At 46.1% G+C, this 19,412-nt stretch overlaps 1 protein-coding gene across 1 annotated transcript in view; it reads left to right on the forward strand.

The window, feature by feature from the left end:
* LOC138504948 (olfactory receptor 10A7-like) overlaps positions 1-19,412 on the forward strand; it is an 88,931-nt gene that overhangs the window by 31,437 nt on the left and 38,082 nt on the right. The window contains exons 3-4 of the mRNA XM_069625334.1: positions 2,783-2,837; positions 2,913-2,960. Coding sequence (XP_069481435.1) covers positions 2,783-2,837; positions 2,913-2,960 — 103 coding nt within the window. The remainder of the gene's footprint in view (positions 1-2,782; positions 2,838-2,912; positions 2,961-19,412) is intronic.

Here is a 19,412-nt window from a genome sequence, read left to right on the forward strand (position 1 = left end):
GTATCATAATCAGAACACTCTGAGTTGCTGGATTCAAAAACATCCATTGTCATTAACTCTTTAATAGTTATTTCCTGCATTACTAAGGCATTGGTTGCTTTTTCCGGCATTTGTATCTTAGGTCCTAGTGTACCTACTGCTTGTGCACAACATCCTCCTATCATGAAACATATGACCGGGAGGCATTGTACACAACAACAACAGAACAGGAGAATACAAAGAATCACATTAAGACGGCAAAGATCTTCCAATCCCATGATCGTAACAATTCCCAGAACCAAGTACTAAGATTCCAGTTTCCCTCTGGGACATGTACTTCAGTACACAAGGTATGTAGATTTTGAATTGCCTTGAATATGGTAGGGGAGGAGTCGAGTACAAAAACACAGAATGCAGATCCTACCATTTTGCATAACCCACCACGCTCAGCTTAAATGACGTCTAACACCATTCTATTTTGAAGGGCTTTTAACCTAATCGCCTTTTGCTCTAGCGTCATGTTGTACAAAATATTGGTGGTCCTATTGATGGTTTTCTCCAGTACCCTTGCTAGTCTTCTGATATTCTCAGAATTCATTATTTGACCCCAGAATGGCATGATGGATTTTGCTAAGTCACCCAAGACTTGCGAAGGTATATCACCATTCTCATCCCGCCTTGGACGAGCTCTAGAAACTTCAAAGGTGGTAGCAACATATAAATTAAACATATACATATACATATACATTAAACAAAAAAGAGACTCTATCGGGCTAATTTATAGACTGCTAGGTTCAGCCCTCTATCTGCCTAGGGACAATCGAAAACTAAAGGACCACACAGTCTTACTATCTCTTTCTCTTCAGTCCAAAGTATACCTGACTAGGGCTATGTACCAAATATGTCCTCAGTCGTTAAATTTCTTTAAATCATGTTTCCTTTATTTTGTCAAAGAGGACACACATATATTGTGAAAATTGATATATACACATATTACAAACATACCACTCTACGAGGCACAATTCTACAGTATTAGCATGTTACATATTCTAAAAGTCACCCTAAAAATTATTCGAAGTATAAAAACCATACATAAAATATTCATAAAACCACACCCTTCCTATACAAAACTAAAACCAATAGTGCAGTGTTATCACCAATTAATTTCACAGTGCAATAATGATGTGCAAATTAGCTAATAAAGTGCTATTCAATGTTGGTTGGGCAGCATGCCTAGGGACAATCGAAAACTAAAGGACCACACAGTCTTACTATCTCTTTCTCTTCAGTCCAAAGTATACCTGACTAGGGCCATGTACCAAATATGTCCTCAGTCGTTAAATTTCTTTAAATCATGTTTCCTTTATTTTGTCAAAGAGGACACACATATATTGTGAAAATTGATATATACACATATTACAAACATACCACTCTACGAGGCACAATTCTACAGTATTAGCATGTTACATATTCTAAAAGTCACCCTAAAAATTATTCGAAGTATAAAAACCATACATAAAATATTCATAAAACCACACCCTTCCTATACAAAACTAAAACCAATAGTGCAGTGTTATCACCAATTAATTTCACAGTGCAATAATGATGTGCAAATTAGCTAATAAAGTGCTATTCAATGTTGGTTGGGCAGCATCAGACACTTCCTCTCATATGAGGATGCCTTACCAGAATAATCTGTTCTTTATAGTCTCCCTTGATCTGCCTGTTGGGGACATCAATCTCAATCTAATGACAATTATCGACACTTTTTGTTTTCCAGTGTGAATAACCCAACATGTTTCGTCTATCTCACAAAAACAAATTATTTCTATTGTCTGTAGACTTCCTCAGGGGAACCAACAACAAAAACTATGTAAAACCAAAAAATAGCCTCAAACACTAACTATAGCCTGTTCCAGACTAGGCTATTAATCTTGTTCTTCACGCAGTGTGAAGTGTGGCGATTTGGAGTCCGAGTGTCAGACCTTGTCACCAAAGGTATAAATAATCTCCCTTTAGGCACAGGAATCTGTTTGGTAACAAGTCTTCTTAATAGACAACACCAACTCTGTATGGCACATGGATTTGGATGTCCTTGTGTTGAAACGTGCCTTAACACGGGTCTGTGGTGTCGTCTGCATTCAAAAAGCTACAGGCATCTTCCACGACATGGATGTTCTGAATCTAGAAACCGGAATGTTGTTTCTTTATGCTGACACCGTATCTGCTCAAATTGATGCAAAAATGCTGCCTCTGACTCGCTGTGTAGCAACATATACTCCTGGCAATAAAATACCCAAGTAACAAGTACCCTGCCAATCTCTAGGTAACCATAGGTAAGCCTCATTGCCACAAACAAAAACAAACAGGATCTCCTACATACAAGGGTCTATCTTCACTGGTTATATTTGCAATGGTAGTACAACCCTCAAATGTACCCATTGGCTGGGAACCTGTGATGCTCACTTGGTATCCGCGGGAATGTCACTCAGCCTGTTCTGACCTCTTACGACTTCGAACCCTTCCCTGGTAGACTGGGCCTGAGACACAGGATTGGTAGAGTCTAACTCCCTATTGTCTCTGTGTGCTTGAACCCCTTCTTCCCCGGGGTCCAACCCTTCCCTTTGATCCACAGCTCACCTTGTTTTCTTTGAAAGTGTGCTCTCCGTCCTGCTTTCAGCGCAGGGGCGCGTTGATTGATGCGGGCTCGTTGCTGCCTAGTTACTTCACTGGCAAGAGTCCGACAGGTAAGTATAATGAGTCTTTTGAACAGTTCTCTAACTTCATTCCTTTCCTTCCTTAGATGATGGCCAGCGTCCGGGGATGGCGACGTGCTGCTGAGATGAGTAGCGCTGAAGGTGAGTGAGAGCGCGAGGTGCGATGTGACCCATTCGTATTTGTATTGAGCTGAGTTCTCTTTATGTGTCTTTTAGGTGCCACGACGTTTTCAGCGTGGATGCCGGTTATGAAGAAGAAATGCGGTGAGTAAGCGCGGTATGCAGCGCCTCTAGATGTTTCCACGCTAACTTGGAGTGTCTTTTCCCTCTTGTAGATGGATGAGAAGTTCCGGAGACAGAGTTACCCCAGAGCGGCTAGGATTCAGGTAAGCGTTTGAAGCTCGTACAGTCTTTAAAAATAAGCGAAGATTTGCTGAATGCTTACTAATGCCTTTTTTCTGTTCTTTTCCCTTTTCCTTGGAAAGTGGCATGCCGGGATGGGAATGACACCGCCGAAGATGCCCGCAGAACAGAAGGAGCAATGAGTGATGGGCAGAAGCGCCGCAAGGTAAGGCTGTTCCTAACAGTGTTCTTGTTCTTGCAGGAGCTGAGCACAGAAGAAAGATGCAGGCCTACTGGAGACCGATCCAAACACGGTGAGTGTCACACTGCAGGTGCAGAAAACACAAAGCATGTTTCTCAGCCTGGGCATGGCTTAAATAGTCTCTGGGTATCCCAGTTGTCTCTAGGCTGAACCACACCCAAAAGACTAGACTGCACATTCAGTTCTGGGAACCGAAATATGTGGGGGCATCCATCTTGTCCCTATCAATGCACTACAAGTCCAATCCCCAATGTTATCCTATGGGAGTGAGTGAGTCTGGTGCCACAAGCGCCAAGTCTGACTCCAAGTGGGTCTTTGGAGGGATGGAGAGGCCCTTGAGGGCCATGTAGGTGATCGTGGCCTGGCTCCAGCCTGACATCTTGGAGGGCTGGGGACATGAGGGGCAGGAATCATGACAGCACCCCCCCCCAAGGCCCCTCTCAAGGTGGCTCTTCTTTCTGGTCCTGGTTTGTTTGGATGGTTTTGATGAAATCGTCTAAGCAAGCGAGGTGCATGGATGTACTCACAAGGCTCCCATGTCCTGTCTTGTGGACCATACCCCTTCCAGTCTAGCAAGTAGTATAATTTGGATCTGACGTACTTTGAATCCAGTATGTCCTTGACTTCGACTTCTGGCTCCCTGGCGAATACTACTGGCTGCGGTGGCGTTGCTACCCGGGTCGCAGGTTGAACAGGTTTAAGGAGAGACACGTGGAACACAGGATGAATCTACATGTTTGACGGCAGAGCTAGTCTGACCGCCACAAGATTTATCACGGAGGTGGCGGTGAATGGACCCAGGTATCTTGGACAGAACGTTTGGGCTCCTTTAATGGACACGTGTTTAGACGCCAGCCAGACTTTGTCTCCCACTTGGTAGTTGGGGGCCTTTGCTCGGTGTTGATCAGCAAACTTCTTTTGCCGATTCTTAGCTTGAAGTAGATGTTCAGCTGCCCTTTTAAAGGTTTGAGAAATGGTTGTGTGCAAGGTTTTGACTGCTGGCATTTCCAGGGTTGTAGGAACGTCCAACTCAGAAGTATGTGGGTGCCTGCCATACATGGTATACAAGGGTGTCTGCCCAGTGCTGGTGTGTAGGGAATTATTATAATCATATTCAGCTATCCATAATAGGTCGAACCAGCTTCCTTCAGCTTGGTGTAACATGCAACGCAGATACTGCTCGAGCGTCTGATTTGTCCTCTCAGTTTGACCATCCGTTTGGGGATGGTGAATGGTGGATAGCCGGATGTCGATCTGGGCCATAGCATTTTCTCCAGAAGTTAGATAAAAATTGAGTACCTCGGTCTGAGACCAAAACTGAAGGAAACCCATGGAGCCGTACGGTGCCTTCAAGAAATACCTCTGCCAGAGTGGAAGCATTTGGGAGCCCCTTAAGAGGAATGAAATGTGCCATTTTTGAAAATAGGTCCACGACCACAAGAATAGTGTTAAACCCTTGACTGGGTGGTAAGTCAGTAATAAAATCGAGGGACAACGTGTGCCATGGTGCTGGTGGGATTTCCAATGGTTGTCATAGCCCAGCCGGTTTCTGCTTGGATGACTTGTTTTGAGCATACACGCCACAAGATAGGATGAATTGGATAATGTCTTTACGCCACGTGGGCCACCAATAATTTTGTTTTACCTTGGCTAGGGTTTTAGCGATTCCGGGGTGGCCCTTGATCAAGGAATCATGATAACCGGAAATGACTTGTTCTCGTAGTTCTTGGTTTGGTAAGAATAAACGATTCCTGAAGTAGGGCAACTGATCTTTTCTCATGTAATGTTCGCCTTGTGCACGCCACGCTAGTAATTCATCTGGACTCATCAGGTTTTGGATTTCTTCATGTAATTCTTTCTGAGTTATGGTTGCTGTGATTCCTAGGAGCTTGTCACTCGGGATGATTGCTATTGGGTCGGGGGTCTGATACCTTTGCTCTTGCACCCCCATACGGGAAAGGGCATCAGCCTTCCCGTTTTTCACCCCTGGTCGAAATGTAATCACGTAGTCATATTCAGCAAAAAAAAGAGCCCAACGTAGTTGTCGTGAGGATTGGGCCTTTGCCGTTTTTAGGTACTGGAGCTTCCGGTGGTCAGTTATTACGATGATTGTGTGTCTGGCACCCAAGAGGTAGTGCCGCCATGCCTTAAAGGCTGACTTAATGGGCAAGAGTTATTTGTCTGTGATAGCGTAATAGAGTTCAGGGTGTGTGAATTTACATGACCAGAAGGCAACAGGGTGCAACTGGCCCGTTTCAGAGTCCTTTTGTGAGAGGACGGCTCCCATAGTCATGCTTGCGGTGTCTGTTTCCAGCAGGTATGGGAGATCAGGGCGAGGGTGGCGTAAGATTGGGGCAGATGTGAATCTTGCTTTGAGTTCCTGGAAAGCTTCCTCAGCTTCTGTTGTCCACTGGAATTTTTTGTTGCTTTTCCTTAGCAATGACGTGATGGGATGCCCGATTTGCGAAAATCCTGGGATGAACCGACAGTAGAAGTTTACAAAACCCAGCATACTTTGAACCCCTGTCGGGGGAAATTCTGCCGGGGTCGGCCGGGCCGTCCGCAGACCTCCGGGCAGGGAGGCCCCAACTCCTCCCGTATATCCCAAAGGAGATAGAGTATGAGACACACACAAGAAGCAATGTGACTCTGCTGTTTATTAAACACAAACGGCAGGGATGGGTCAAGGATCATACGCGTCTGACCTGACACACACACAATCGTGGGGCTCGCAGGCCCTTTTTACTGTAGTATGACGCGCTACCTGCGTCACTTTAGAAAATTAACAAAAAAACCTATCGCCACTCTTAATTGGTTGCTCGAGTGGTAGGGTTAGTATAGCATACGTATAGAGAATAATATGATTGGCCGAGGGTTAGTCAGGTGATATATCTGGGTTGTCCCTACAATTAGATACATGAGAATTGTTACATGAAGACTCCTAATGGTTGGTTGATGTTAATGGCGTCAGTGTTAAGAGCCCCATGTTCTGATTGGTGCGCCCGTGAGCTTCCCAGCCTGGGACCATCGCTGTTCCCAGCTCTCGGTGTACCTGCAATTTGCAACAATGTTTCACTATTGGTACATGCAGACAATGTGAAGACTTATTCATGAGCTGGACGGCCGACTACTCCCACCGTTGCAGATGTCCATTGATCCTTTCAAGTGTATCTGCCTGTGTCTTGTAACGAGGGATCCAGACGCCTCCTTCCTCCTGGGTTTGGCATCTCGTCAGGTTCGGCTTGGTCACGTGGGATGGGACCGTGTTTGAGGCAGAATTCTGCACAATTAATATTGTTTTTCCACTGTGTGCCTGGTTTAATTGCAGGTGCGACTTTGATGTTGGTGCTCGGCGTGCGAGGTTGCAACATCGTGCCCTTGATGGTCTGCTTTTGGATTGTGGGTTTGCAACATTACGACCTTGGCTGTCTGCTTTCCCCAGGCTCATTCTGCAGGATCAGCAACCTGACTCTTGTTCTGTTAATCGTCCATGAGAGCTCTTGCTTGCGGCCTACTCAGGCCTAGTATATAGGTGGAACCGTCTGGTGCACAGGCGCTTTAGGTTATAGTCTCATATTGTCTTATGACCAGTATCGTGTCTTTGTTATAATTCTCATTACGGCACCTAAGTGTAGGAGAAGCGTAAGCAAGCTCTTTAGATGAGTTCATGATGCGTCTTGCGTATCAGCATTTCTGAAAGCCTATATGGAAAACAATAAAGATGCACGTCCGTGAGTATGTCTGTCGCCTACGTCATAGCACTGAGTATATTCTTCATGTAGATTGGTGAGGGAGTGTCCAGTGTGTATGTTGGCACAGGTGTGCTATCCGTTGGCTAGGTCGTCATGGCATCTCTAACGACGTATAGTTTTAGTCCAGTTGATCCATGCCGCAGGCATCGGCATGGGCAGGGCGGGCTGCTGGGCAGGCAGATGGACACATCCGGATGTTCCTGTACCAGGCTATCTTGTCGTCTGGTAGATGGGCAAACTCTTCTTGTGGCGGGTGCTTGGGCCGTGAACCTTTAGGCCAGGCACGAGAGGGGAAAGAGGGGAGTCTGTTTTTCCATTTTCCCACTTCAGTCCCCCCTCTGGTCGACTTGTCGACCACAAACATATCCTTTTCGTTATCTCCTCTTACTCTCCACACTTTAGTTATTCCTCCTAAATGTCCATAATGGTTAACATGATCTTCAAATGACCAATACATATACTCACAGGCTCCTCCAGGAGTACAGTATACCCATTTCCCTATGTAACTCCTGGGGTTTCTTGGGTTCTCGACCTTCACCGATGGTGGGTCCAGATGGTTGGTGATGATCTGGTTGCGCAATTTCTCTCTCTCTTGTATTATTATGCCTGTGTGTTGGCCGTCATCTGCTGGCATCAGTGGGTGCATACCGACCATTTAAAGCAACTCGTCAGTGGTGCGTGCCTTTCGGGCTTTCCAAAATCTTATTATGATCAGGGTAGCTCCAGCCAAAATAATACAGCCAACTATAATTTTCAGTCCATCTGACAGCCAAGATGGCATCCATGACCATAATAGCGAAAACCAGCTCTCATCCCTTTTCACACCCTTACTTTCATCCATCATTTTGGAGTGTAACTGGGCCAGTTGTGAAACTGCTTCTGTCAATGTACCGTTGTCAGCATCATTGGCAGGAATGAATGTGCAGCATGATTGTCCTATCTTTGCGCAAACTCCTCCTTCCATGGCAGTGAGGAGGTCCAATACATATCTGTTCTGCAGTGCTACCATCCTTATTGCTCGCAGCTCTTCTTTTATTGCGTTGAATCCGTTTACTGTAGAATTGATGGTCATCATGAGTTCCCATCTAGTTATCTGGAGCCATTTTGCGTTCGCGTAAGCCTGCAGTCCTGGATGTATTATTGAGGAGAAGAACATTGCTGCTCTGCTGAATAGTCTGTGTTCTGGCGGAATCGAAGTGAGTGCCGTTTCCGACCTTCCCCTTAGGTAATTTCCTGTCAGAGGTTCCCCTTGTCTTTTCCGTCTGTTTAGGACAGTATCATTGCCGTTGGTCCTGTTCCCTGGCTCCCCCTGAGGCGGTGCAGATCTCTTATTTCTCTTGTCCCCTTCATCCATTTTGGGAAAGTTTGCCACATTCGCATGCTTCTGGGGTACCACTAGCGATGGTACATTGACGTGCACCATCGTGCATACACCATTCCACAGAGGGGGCAGCGTGTGATATGCCTTTTCTCCACAGGCCCAGTAATGGTCCATTATCACTGCTGTTCCTGCTCCCCCCTCAGGTAACTCCATCACGCTTCCACAATTGGTGTTATATCCTACGTCCACCTCTCCTTTATGTTGGTAGCATACTTTAGGCGCAGTCAACGGCAGTATTGTTATCGGGTCTTCATCCGTTTCTATCCATGTGAGCATGGGCACGTATTTGATCCAAGTTGTCCAACATCTGTGATTGTGCGCATCGATAGTTGAAATAGTTTCTTTTGTTACCATGTTGCTGCCAACCACTCCTATCTCCCATTTGTTGTCCAAGTATACTTTCCCCGTTATCGTCACCAGTGGCCTCTCCCAGCATCCTAATTTACCAGGGACTTCAGTGGCGTACCAATCACATGATAAGTACTGCAGTGTTACTTTCTTTGTTTCTCCTTTTGCAGGACCGCTTATTATGTATCTAAATGCTTCAGCATGTAAACTGCTCTTGTGGTAACTCAAATAAGTCTTGAGGAATTTGTTTTCGTATGGGTAAGAGTCTCGTGTTTTCCACGTCATATGCACCACTGTTCCTTGAAATCTTCCTTTCGTTTGGAACAGTGCCAAGTATATTATGCACCGTGCCGTTTTTTCGTCTATTTCTGTGGCAACAAATGTTCGAGAAGCGCTCATGGCGTATGGTATTAATGAGCAAACGTAGCAGCTGTCTTCTGTTGTCTGCTTACCAATGCGGGTCATGTGTTGATACCATATGTTGTTTGAGACGTGTGCTGAATCTTGTATATAATTGTCAATACCTTTATTATCTGAGTATGTGCTGCGTTGTACTCTATTCTGCTTATGCGCAATTTTGCTAATATCACCTGACGTAACACCTGTTGCAGCTGGGGATGGGGGTGTGTTAGGTTTGGGTACAGCAATAATATTGGTAGCATAGCTGTACTGCCATACAGAGGCAGCTACGAACCCGGTGATTATCAAAATCCCTATTACTTTTATTACATATGCTAATTTCACCGGCATTTTGCTCTTACCTTGCTGCAGTCCGGCAGCGGATTCTTGCGATGTTAGAGTTGCCCGCCTGAAAATTCTTAATATGCTGGTTAATGTTAGTTGTTAAGCTCTCCCTATCAAATAGTCATTCAGTGCCCAGGCGAAGAGCTGTTCCCACGCTACTCTGAGCAATCTATCTCTTAGGGCAGGTAAGTATGGGTGGAGGTGGGGCATCGAATATTCTATGGCCAAAAGGAACGCTGTGTAGTAAACTCGTACCCTTTTCCTTTTCAGGTACGTTGGCCTTTTTATTTCATATACAAATTGGTGTGACAATTCTTCTGGGTAATTATCGTCTGAGGGTACCATCTACTCCTGGGCAGTGAATTTGTTAGTTATCTACTTCTTAGCAATACAATAATACGCGGTTCCTGTATGTGCGAGAGAAAAGAAAAGAGAGCATTCACGTGTTTACATGTGTATTTGTGCGAGGCAATGTCCTTTAGTACAGTTACTACTGTAATGGGTACAGGGGTCAGTGGATGGTGGGCAGGGGGTGTTTGGGTTCAACCGGTGGGCGTTGTTTTACTCTTTGAGCGTGTGATCATGGGGTGGGCTGGATGGGGATCACCCCTTTCTTCTTCAGTTATTGTCTCTGGGGAGTCTGGGGAGTGACAGGGTATGGGAATACTTGGGCCGCTGGCTGTGGTAGAACTTCCTTCTTCTGTTGTCGATGTTGTTGCTGTTCTCTCAATGGACCTGTCGGTGGCGCTGGGGCGGGTCTGTTGTCCGTAGATCTTTACGTCGTGTAGGTGGTTCCAGGCACGCTTGTCCTGTAACTTTACTGCTCTTGTTGATACCTCCTCTACCAGATGGGGACCAGTAAAGCGTGGGTCACTCCATCTCCTATTGAAGTTGCGAAGTAGTACGTGGTCACCTTTAGCAACCTTACACAGTCCTTCCTTTTCCAGTTCTTTATCCGCGTCTTCTTGTTGGCTTCTATTAGACCCGCCCCGTGTGCGCTCGAGCTGTTGAGACACAAACACTACACTAGTAATCAAAGAAGACACATATTGGTACATTTCATCACCCAGAACACTTGCAGTGCTTTCATGGTCGGTAAATGCTCTTGACGTTGGCGTTAGGGGAAGGCGCATTTGACGTCCGGTAACCACCTCATGGGTAGTGAGGTGGTGGTCGGACCCTGGCCTATTCCTCAGCTCAAATAATGCTAATGGAAGACAATATAACCAACTCTTCTTTGTTGTTTGCTGTATCTTTGCAATTGACTCCTTTAATAGGCCATTCAGGCGTTCACATACACCGTTGGCCTGTGGGTGGTATGCACATGCAAATTTATGTTTAATGTTCAGCAGCGATGTGATGTGCTGAAACATCTCGTTTGCAAAATGTGGGCCGTTGTCTGACCTTAACACCTCGCACACTCCCCACCTGGGGAAGACCTCCCTCACTAAGAACTTGGCTGCTCTAAATGCATCTGGGTGTGAACAGGGCCCTGCCTCAATCCACCTAGAGAATGGGCATACTACTACAATCATATACCTATTTCCTTGACATATATTGAGCATATCAACATAGTCAATGTGGAGATGCCAGAAAGGTCCCTCTGGCCGGGGTATAGTACCTCTTATCACCTTTAGAGTGTGGCCGGCCGTAAACTGTTGACATGTGATACAGTTACTGATAAAATTCGACACATGCGAATTTAACTCGGGGCAGAACCAGTCTTCCCTAATTCGTGCTGCAATTACTTCCTTGCCTGTGTGGGCTGGATGATGTAGTTGGCTCAGGGCAGTGTTCAAAAGTGCCAATGGTATTACAACCTTTCCAGTGCCACCCTGGCGCCATAGTGCGTCAGTTGGGGACATTGTACATCCTCTTTTTACCCATATTTCCTTTTCGGCCATTGGTGCAGCCGCTTGTAGCTCCATAATCTGTGTGGCTGGGAGATGGGTGTACCCTTCTCTTAACAACATCTCTTTTGCTATTCCCCTCCCTCTCCCTCTCTGTGACTCTGGGGGGTTCCATATCTCACCAAAGTATGCAGCATACTTCGCATGTGCGTCTGCTGCTGCATTCCCTTTTGAGACGTGATCTTCACCATTGGTGTGTGCGGTGCATTTTACTAAAGCTAGTTCCTGGGGGTCATTTATTACTTCAATCAGTTCAGCCAATAAGAGAGCATGTTGCACTGGGGTGCCATCAGCTCTGCTAAACCCTCTTCTTCTCCATTTCGACAACCCTGAGTGGACAGTTGATGTAACATATGCGCTGTCGGAATATATAGTCACTCGTTTGTCAAAGCTTTCCTTCAACGCCAAGATCAGTGCGACCAGTTCAGCTGCTTGAGCAGAGTAATGCTGTGGTAATTGTACACATTTCACTGCCACACACACCGGTACCTCCATCATTTTCACCACTGCTGCCCCAGTCCTCCTCACACCATCCCCCTGATCGATGGTTGATGACCCATCAATAAATAACAGCTCACCCCCCTCTAGTGCGTTTTCCTCAACTTTTCTAGTGCATGAGTACATTTCAGTTGTTTCAGTACAGTCGTGGGCATAGTCTCCCTCCTCAATTACTTCTGCTAGGAACCTTGCAGGGTTGACCGTGCTACATCTAACAATTGATAGTTCAGCTCTGGATAGAATGATCTCATAACATGATGCCCTTTGCGTGGTTAGGGTGGATTTAGGTTTATTCAATATCGCAAAAAGAGCATGTTCCACAAATCGTGTAGTCGGGCACCCCATGGTTATTGTTGATGCTTTCTCCACCGCAAAAGCGGCTGCGGCGAGACCTTGTTCGCAGGGGAAGTGGCCTAACATTACAGGATCTAAGTGGCCACTGTAAAATGCTACTGGTTTGTAGCCCATGCTTGTTTTTTGAGCCAACACGGCTTTCATTACTGCTGAGTCGCAATGTGAAAATATAAAAAATCGCCGCTCATAGTCTGGGGATGCCAGCACCAGAGCAGTTGATATCGCATCTTTTAATTCATCAAAAGCTTCTTTCATTTCCCTCGTCCACCCCAATTTGTTCTCCCCTTTATTAGCTTCCCGTAACGCCTCAAGCAGGGGCCCTATATATGAACTGTAATCAAATACCCAAGCTCTACAGTAGTTGCAGAGCCACAGGAACTGCTGCAGTTCCCTTACAGTTTGTGGCATTGGAGTGGCCGAAATAGCTTGTGCTCTTTGTGGTGCGATCTTTCTTCCATGTTGGGATATAAGCTGACCAATGTAAAGTACCTGTTCCTGACAATACTGTATCTTTTCCATGTCTACCTTGTAACCCTTGTCAGCCAATATTGTCAACATCTTTAATGAGTCCTCTCTGCATGTTTTTTCGTTTTTACTGCAAATTATTATGTCATCCACGTACTGCAACACCGTGCTTTCTACTTCAATGTTACCCAAATCCATCTGTATCACTCTGTTGAAAATTGAAGGTGATTCACAATACCCTTGTGGTAATCTGGTGTGCTTCCACTTAGCGTTTCTGTAAGTGAAGCTCGTCAGATCTTGTGAGTCTGGGTGTAATGGTATTGAGAAAAAAGCATTTTTAAGATCGATCACTGTAAATCGTGATGCTTCTGCTGGAATGCCACACAATATTGTGGCCGGGTTTGCAGCTACGGGATATTCCGCTTCCACTATGTTGTTCAAGGGCCTGAGGTCCTGTATAAAGCGCCAAGACCCTCCTTTAGCCTTGCGCACTGGGTACACAGCCGTATTACATGGTGATTCTGAGGGGACCAATATACCATTATTTATAAGGGCCGTTATGGTTTCATATATGCCCTCATCTGCCTCTTTTGATAGTGGGTACTGTTTTACTCTGGGGAGTATTGCACCTTTTTTCAATTTTATTTTTACTCCCCCTATACTTTTTATGCAGCCCACGTCATAGGGGCCAGTAGTCCACAATGATTTGGGTACCTTTGACATATCGTCCTTAAAGAAAGGGACCGGGTGCATGTGGGTGCCTCAAGTGCCATTGCAATTTTCTGTGCTACTTGTTTGTAGGCCACTCTTAGCCATATTTCCACACTCATCATAAACACCATTTCACCTTCCTCCTTTTCATCTGAAAACAGCTCTTCATCTGACACCTGGGTGAGCCTACATCCTTCTGCTAATGCTATCACTGCCCTCCATGCTCTTCCTTCTTTGTCTTGGGCATTTACAGCAATATAATCAGCTGTTGCAATAATGCTCTCAATATCCATTGAAACCACCTTCCCTTCTGGTTCATTAACAGGTGTTTCTGGTCTGAACAGATAGGCTGCTGGCCCTCTCCATATTTTCCCTTCTATCCCTGGCATCCATGCAATTGCCATGTCGGTTCCATACTGGAACAGTTCACCATCTACTGGCTCCGCCCTAATCGCTGTCTATCCATAGTATGCCTGCATAATTTGCCGTGCTGTGAGCATGTTAATCCCTGGATTAGAGCAAATTATGCCGTCCTCAGTAAAGGAGATCGACATATTCAACCTGCTCATTATATCTCTCCCCAGTATATTTACTGGTGAAGCACTATAATATAAAAGTGGAACTGACAGATCGTAATCTCCAATAGATAAGGGAATGTTATCAGTAAAGGGAACCAACCCTCTAGCCCCAGAGAATCCTTGGGTGTTCATGGTCTCACCTGACATCTTAAATTTACCTTCCCTTATGCAAGACCGGGTCGCCCCGGTGTCAACAAGGAATGATAATTTTTTGTCACCTATCGTTACCTCTATGCGTGGTTCCTCCGCACTATTAGGTGTTACTGACAGGATGGGACACACCAAGGCCGTCTGTGGGCTGTCCTATTGGGGGTACAACGACTGGCCATTCCCGGTATAAGGGTTGTGTCCCAAAACCGTCACCCTACCCAATTGCGTTTGTGGTATTTGTGGTTGTTGTGTGATCGCTACCTGTTGTTGTGGAAATGTTTGGGGCTGTTGTTGTGTTAATTGTTGTTGTTGTTCATTTCCTTGTGGCAACATTTGCTGTTGTGGTATGCCTTGCTGTACTTGTGCGGGCCGTGGTTGTCCCTGATTACTCCATGATGGTGTTCCTGGTCTAACTCTACACGTGCGTGACATGTGCCCCAATAGTCCACAGCTCCAACACACTGGTGGTTCCCTATTCTGCCATGGAAAGCTCCCTGTGTTGACCTGGTATACTGGTTGCCCTGTGGGATAGGAATTTCTAAATCCTCCCACCTGCGGTTGGGTACCATACCCGTACCCTCTCCCCCTCATAAGTCCTCCTCTCCCCCTGTTATAATTGTAATATCCAGCTCCTTGCATTGGGTATCCTCCTCCCATGTTGGGCGTGTATGGTTGGAGTGGCGGCACCTGTTGTGTTGTAATCTGTGAAGGTGGTATTTGTGGTGAATCTTGTGCAGCCACTACTTGTGTGGGGCTTTGGGTCATTGTTGGAGGTGTAGTTATTAGTGCCCCTTCCATTGTGTACTTAGTAAGCTTTTTCTGTACTAGTTTAGCCTCTTCCGTTTTCCTGTCCTCTTCCTTTTGTTTCATTTTTCCTTGCCATGTCCTACAATGATGCACTATAGTCAGTTGTATTTCGGGCCATGGTTTTGCTTCCATTCCCACTACTTTCTTTAGTTGTTTCTGAGCTCCTTCCGGGAGCCCTTGTACCAGTATATGGTAATATATTGCTGGTGTTTTATCCCATTGTTCTCTAGTTTCCATGCGCCACTTCACTTGGATTTCCTGAATATAATCAACAGGATCTTCGTTCTCATGCATTTTGCGAGATGTAATTGCTCCTATATCTGAGGTGTCTGGGTACTGTACCCTCAATGCCTGCCATAGTGCATGTCTGCAATTTGCGAACGGTGCCCCATCGTGCGATGTATTTGTTATTGTTACCCCATGAAATCCCGCTCTTTTCCATATGTCATCCGCTCTATCCCCTAATATTGATATTAAAAGGCCCTTTACATCTCCTACTGCTAGCTTCTGTCCTGCGGTGTGTTTTTCCATTTCATATATCCATTTACCCGCACCTCCACTTAATGATGGGAGCCTACATTTGATATTTTCTTTATCGGTATGCTTCCAAGGAACATACTGTGGTCTAACCCCACCTCTCTCCAACAGTGGCATTAAATTATGTTCCGTTTCACCCTTTGTGTTCCATAATATTGAGTCCTCACACCCTTCCCCCTCTTCTCTTCCTTCCGCATTTTCACTTTCGTTTGTATTTCCCCTGCTCCTACCCCTTTCTTCTCCATCTTTTCACCTTCTTCCATCTTCCTCTGTATTTAATGTGGGCATATGTACACCTCTTTCCTGCCTGCGACTAGGGAGGTCTCTAAGCCGCCATGTATAGGGTGTCAGTTCGTCTGTGAAGGGAGCTAGTTTTATTTTGCGTAACGAACGTGAGGTGGTTGAGCCTGTAGGGTGCGATAGGGGAGGGCGTGATGGGGATTATGGGGATGGGGATGTTGCGTCCTCATTTGCCCGTCTTTCCTCTGCTCCTGTCTTTCCCCCCTCACTTCTCTCCATCTCATCCTTTCTCCTACTGATCCATGGTGAGTCCATATTGGTCCGGGTGATGTATAGTTTATCTAAGCTTTCCCTTTCACTCTTCCTCCCTTCACTTTCCACTCTCTCTTCCTCACTACAAAAGGTATTTATAAACGGCACCCCCCACTCGGTCTTTTTCCCCCTGATCGTTACTGTTTGTAAATCTATTAGGTCCAGTTCTCCTCTTTCTCTTTTGTCAACCGCTCCCCTTTGTGCTGATGTTGTTGCTACTTCTGTGTCATGATATATATTCCCCCATCTTCCACTCTCTCTTCCCCTATCTCCTCTTTCTCCTTCATACCTTTCCTCCATCTCCTTATTATTTTCCTCCCTCTTCCTTTTCAATTCCTCCATCACTTCACTTCTCATCTGTTCTAATATTCTCTCATCCTCTTTCTCCCTCTCCCATTTCGCCCTTTCTTTTTCTACTATACTCTCCATCACCCTCTCTTCTTCGTATTTCTTAGTTGATTCTGATAGTAACCTCCTCCTCCATATTGCCATTTCTTTTTCTTCTTCTTCCCTTTTCTTTTCCCGCAGTACTACTTTTGATGCCCTTTCTGCTGCTGCTTTTACCCTGTCAGCTTCTCTCCTTTGCTCCTCAGTTCGTTCCCTTATTTTTTCCACTTCGTTCTTACCTTCTTTCCTTTTCCTCGCTCTCTCTCTCTCTTCCCTCTCAAGCTGCTTGGTCAATTCATTCTGTTCATCCCTTAGTTTTGCTAATCGTTCCTCCAAAATCTCTTCCTTTTGTCTTAACAACTCTTCCCCCCTCAATTCACTCTCCCTGGTATTATCCTCATCTGTTTTCTTCACTACCTCCCTCTCTTCTCCCGTTAATGAACCTCGTAATTTTAATAATATCTGTGCAGCTACTCATTCATCATTTCCTATCTCCACAGTCTGGTCTTCTCCAGTCCTCCCTTCCCCTGCTGGCATTTTCCTATGAGCTACATATGGTGGAGGGCTGTATGCCGGGTTCGAGTATCCCTCAGCCGCCCTTAACTGTCCTCTTTCTATTTCTCCCAAATTCTCTTAAAGGGTACAACCCCCCTCCCTCTGTTTTTTACTCCCGCTACTATGGGTATATCATTGCTCGGTTCCTTTTTTATTTCATCTGCTTTATTATTCTTTTCTCCTCCCTCACCTCTGTTCCCCGTGTTCTTTGGGTCCTCATACCCCTGTTTCCCATTCTCTTCTTCCTCCTTAATCTCTGTTTCTTCTGGTATTTCCCCCATAGTGAATATTCCATTTGGTCCTGGTCGGGACCCCTGGAACATCCTCCATAAGTTAAACACCTCCATGTGGTTTGCCAACTTCTTCCCTTTATATGTATTGTGCAGATGATTTAATAGTGAATGTTGGGCATATGGATCGAAGCTACCGTTAGGCGGCCACGGTGTTAGCATTTTGTTATCCGTCCCCTGGGTCCATTCTATGCTATACTTAATCAGTTTCTCCCTATGGGGTGGCAGTGTTGTGCATATGTATTGTAGTGGCGTGGTGAGGGTGTTCCCCCACCCTCCCGATCCTGTTCCGTATGACATAGTAGCGCTCCACTCGCTACCCTCCCTTAATCTGGTGTCAGTTTATCCCACTAGTAGTTTACAATATACAGCCTTATATCGTTACCTGGCCCCGTAAGTTTGGGGACTTACGATAGTCTGCTTAAGGGAAATTATAAAAATATAGTATGTTACATTTGTACATTTTCCTCTGCCCTTCTTCCTTTATACAACACCCTTACGGCCCCCTGCGGCCGAGGCGCACGTAGCCCCCTGCGGCTGCGTACCCCTTATTATGTGCTTGTACAGTCGTCCTGTTTTCACGTGCTCCTCCCCCTTCTACACTTGCCGTGGCCGGCGTTCTCCGTGCGCAGCCACGTTCCCCGCTTCGCCTTTTCTCGATCAACTCGTTTTACCGTTTATCTCCGTTTCTACTCCCTTACCACCGTTCTCTTCCTCAACACTCTCACAACGAGGATGCCTCGTGTTTGCGATATCCTATGAAAACCCTATTGGTGACGTCACCGATCACGTAGAGCTACTGGTAAGTTCTTCATATACTCTTTAAATCCCGAATACACCAGCAATCTACCCCCGTTAACCCCACAGCTGTCTTCCTGTCACTCCTGGAACAAGGTAATCAAATCAACACTATAATCGGACTGCGCATGCTGCGTCGCCTCGCGTGTGATACGCCCTTCGACAGGAGGGCTTAACCAGCCAATTATCTTCCGTATTTAGGCAACTGAACTAGCTACCGCCTACAGGGAAACGTCATCTACCTATCGAGTGTCTTGCTCGAACAATAGGGATCCTCATCTACTCATTGATCAATAAATGCCAAATCGTAGGAAACCACACACACACACACCCTTACACGTAGTCGCGGCCTAGGCCAATCAGTTTCTACGAGCGGCCGCACGTGATGTTTTCGTGCTCCGCCCCCTTCTCTCGCGTTACGTTGCCAACTGCTCTCGCGCTTGTTCAACTATCATTCATTCTATTTCTAACACTAAACTATCAAACCTTCGCCGTTCACCTGTGCAACACCTCCCGCCTCCCGTATTTAATTCTTCCCCCCTCCCTCACAATTTCACATTGTTTGTTGTGCGTGGCATGCTCACCAAGTTCTCCTGATGCGGGGCCGCTCGACTGCGTGCACCCCTCCAAGCGGCTCGCCACCTCCCCTTGTCTGGACCACGTCTGGACACTCGCCAACCGCGGGCGGGATACTTCTCAACCGGCTCCCGAGGGCCAATATTCGGATTGCGCTGTCCGGTCTTCTCGCAGTTCCGCGACGGTCCTGTAGTCCTCAGAAGGGGGCGACGGCAGAGGGGGCCGCTCCGCCGGGCCTTCTCGCAACTGGAGTGCCTGGAAAAAGTAGAAGTAAAAATGCCGATCTTAAACAGATCTCAGCAGTGCCTCCAGCTTGTCGGGGGAAATTCTGCCGGGGTCGGCCGGGCCGTCCGCAGACCTCCGGTATATCCCAAAGGAGATAGAGTATGAGACACACACAAGAAGCAATGTGACTCTGCTGTTTATTAAACACAAATGGCAGGGATGGGTCAAGGATCATACGCGTCTGACCTGACACACACACAATCGTGGGGCTCGCAGGCCCTTTTTACTGTAGTATGACGCGCTACCTGCGTCACTTTAGAAAATTAACAAAAAAACCTATCGCCACTCTTAATTGGTTGCTCGAGTGGTAGGGTTAGTATAGCATACGTATAGAGAATAATATGAGTGGCCGAGGGTTAGTCAGGTGATATATCTGGGTTGTCCCTACAATTAGATACATGAGAATTGTTACATGAAGACTCCTAATGGTTGGT

This window comes from Ambystoma mexicanum, chromosome 11 (genome assembly GCF_040938575.1).
Source record: "Ambystoma mexicanum isolate Mex_15411 chromosome 11, UKY_AmexF1_1, whole genome shotgun sequence".
Lineage (NCBI taxonomy): Eukaryota > Metazoa > Chordata > Amphibia > Caudata > Ambystomatidae > Ambystoma > Ambystoma mexicanum.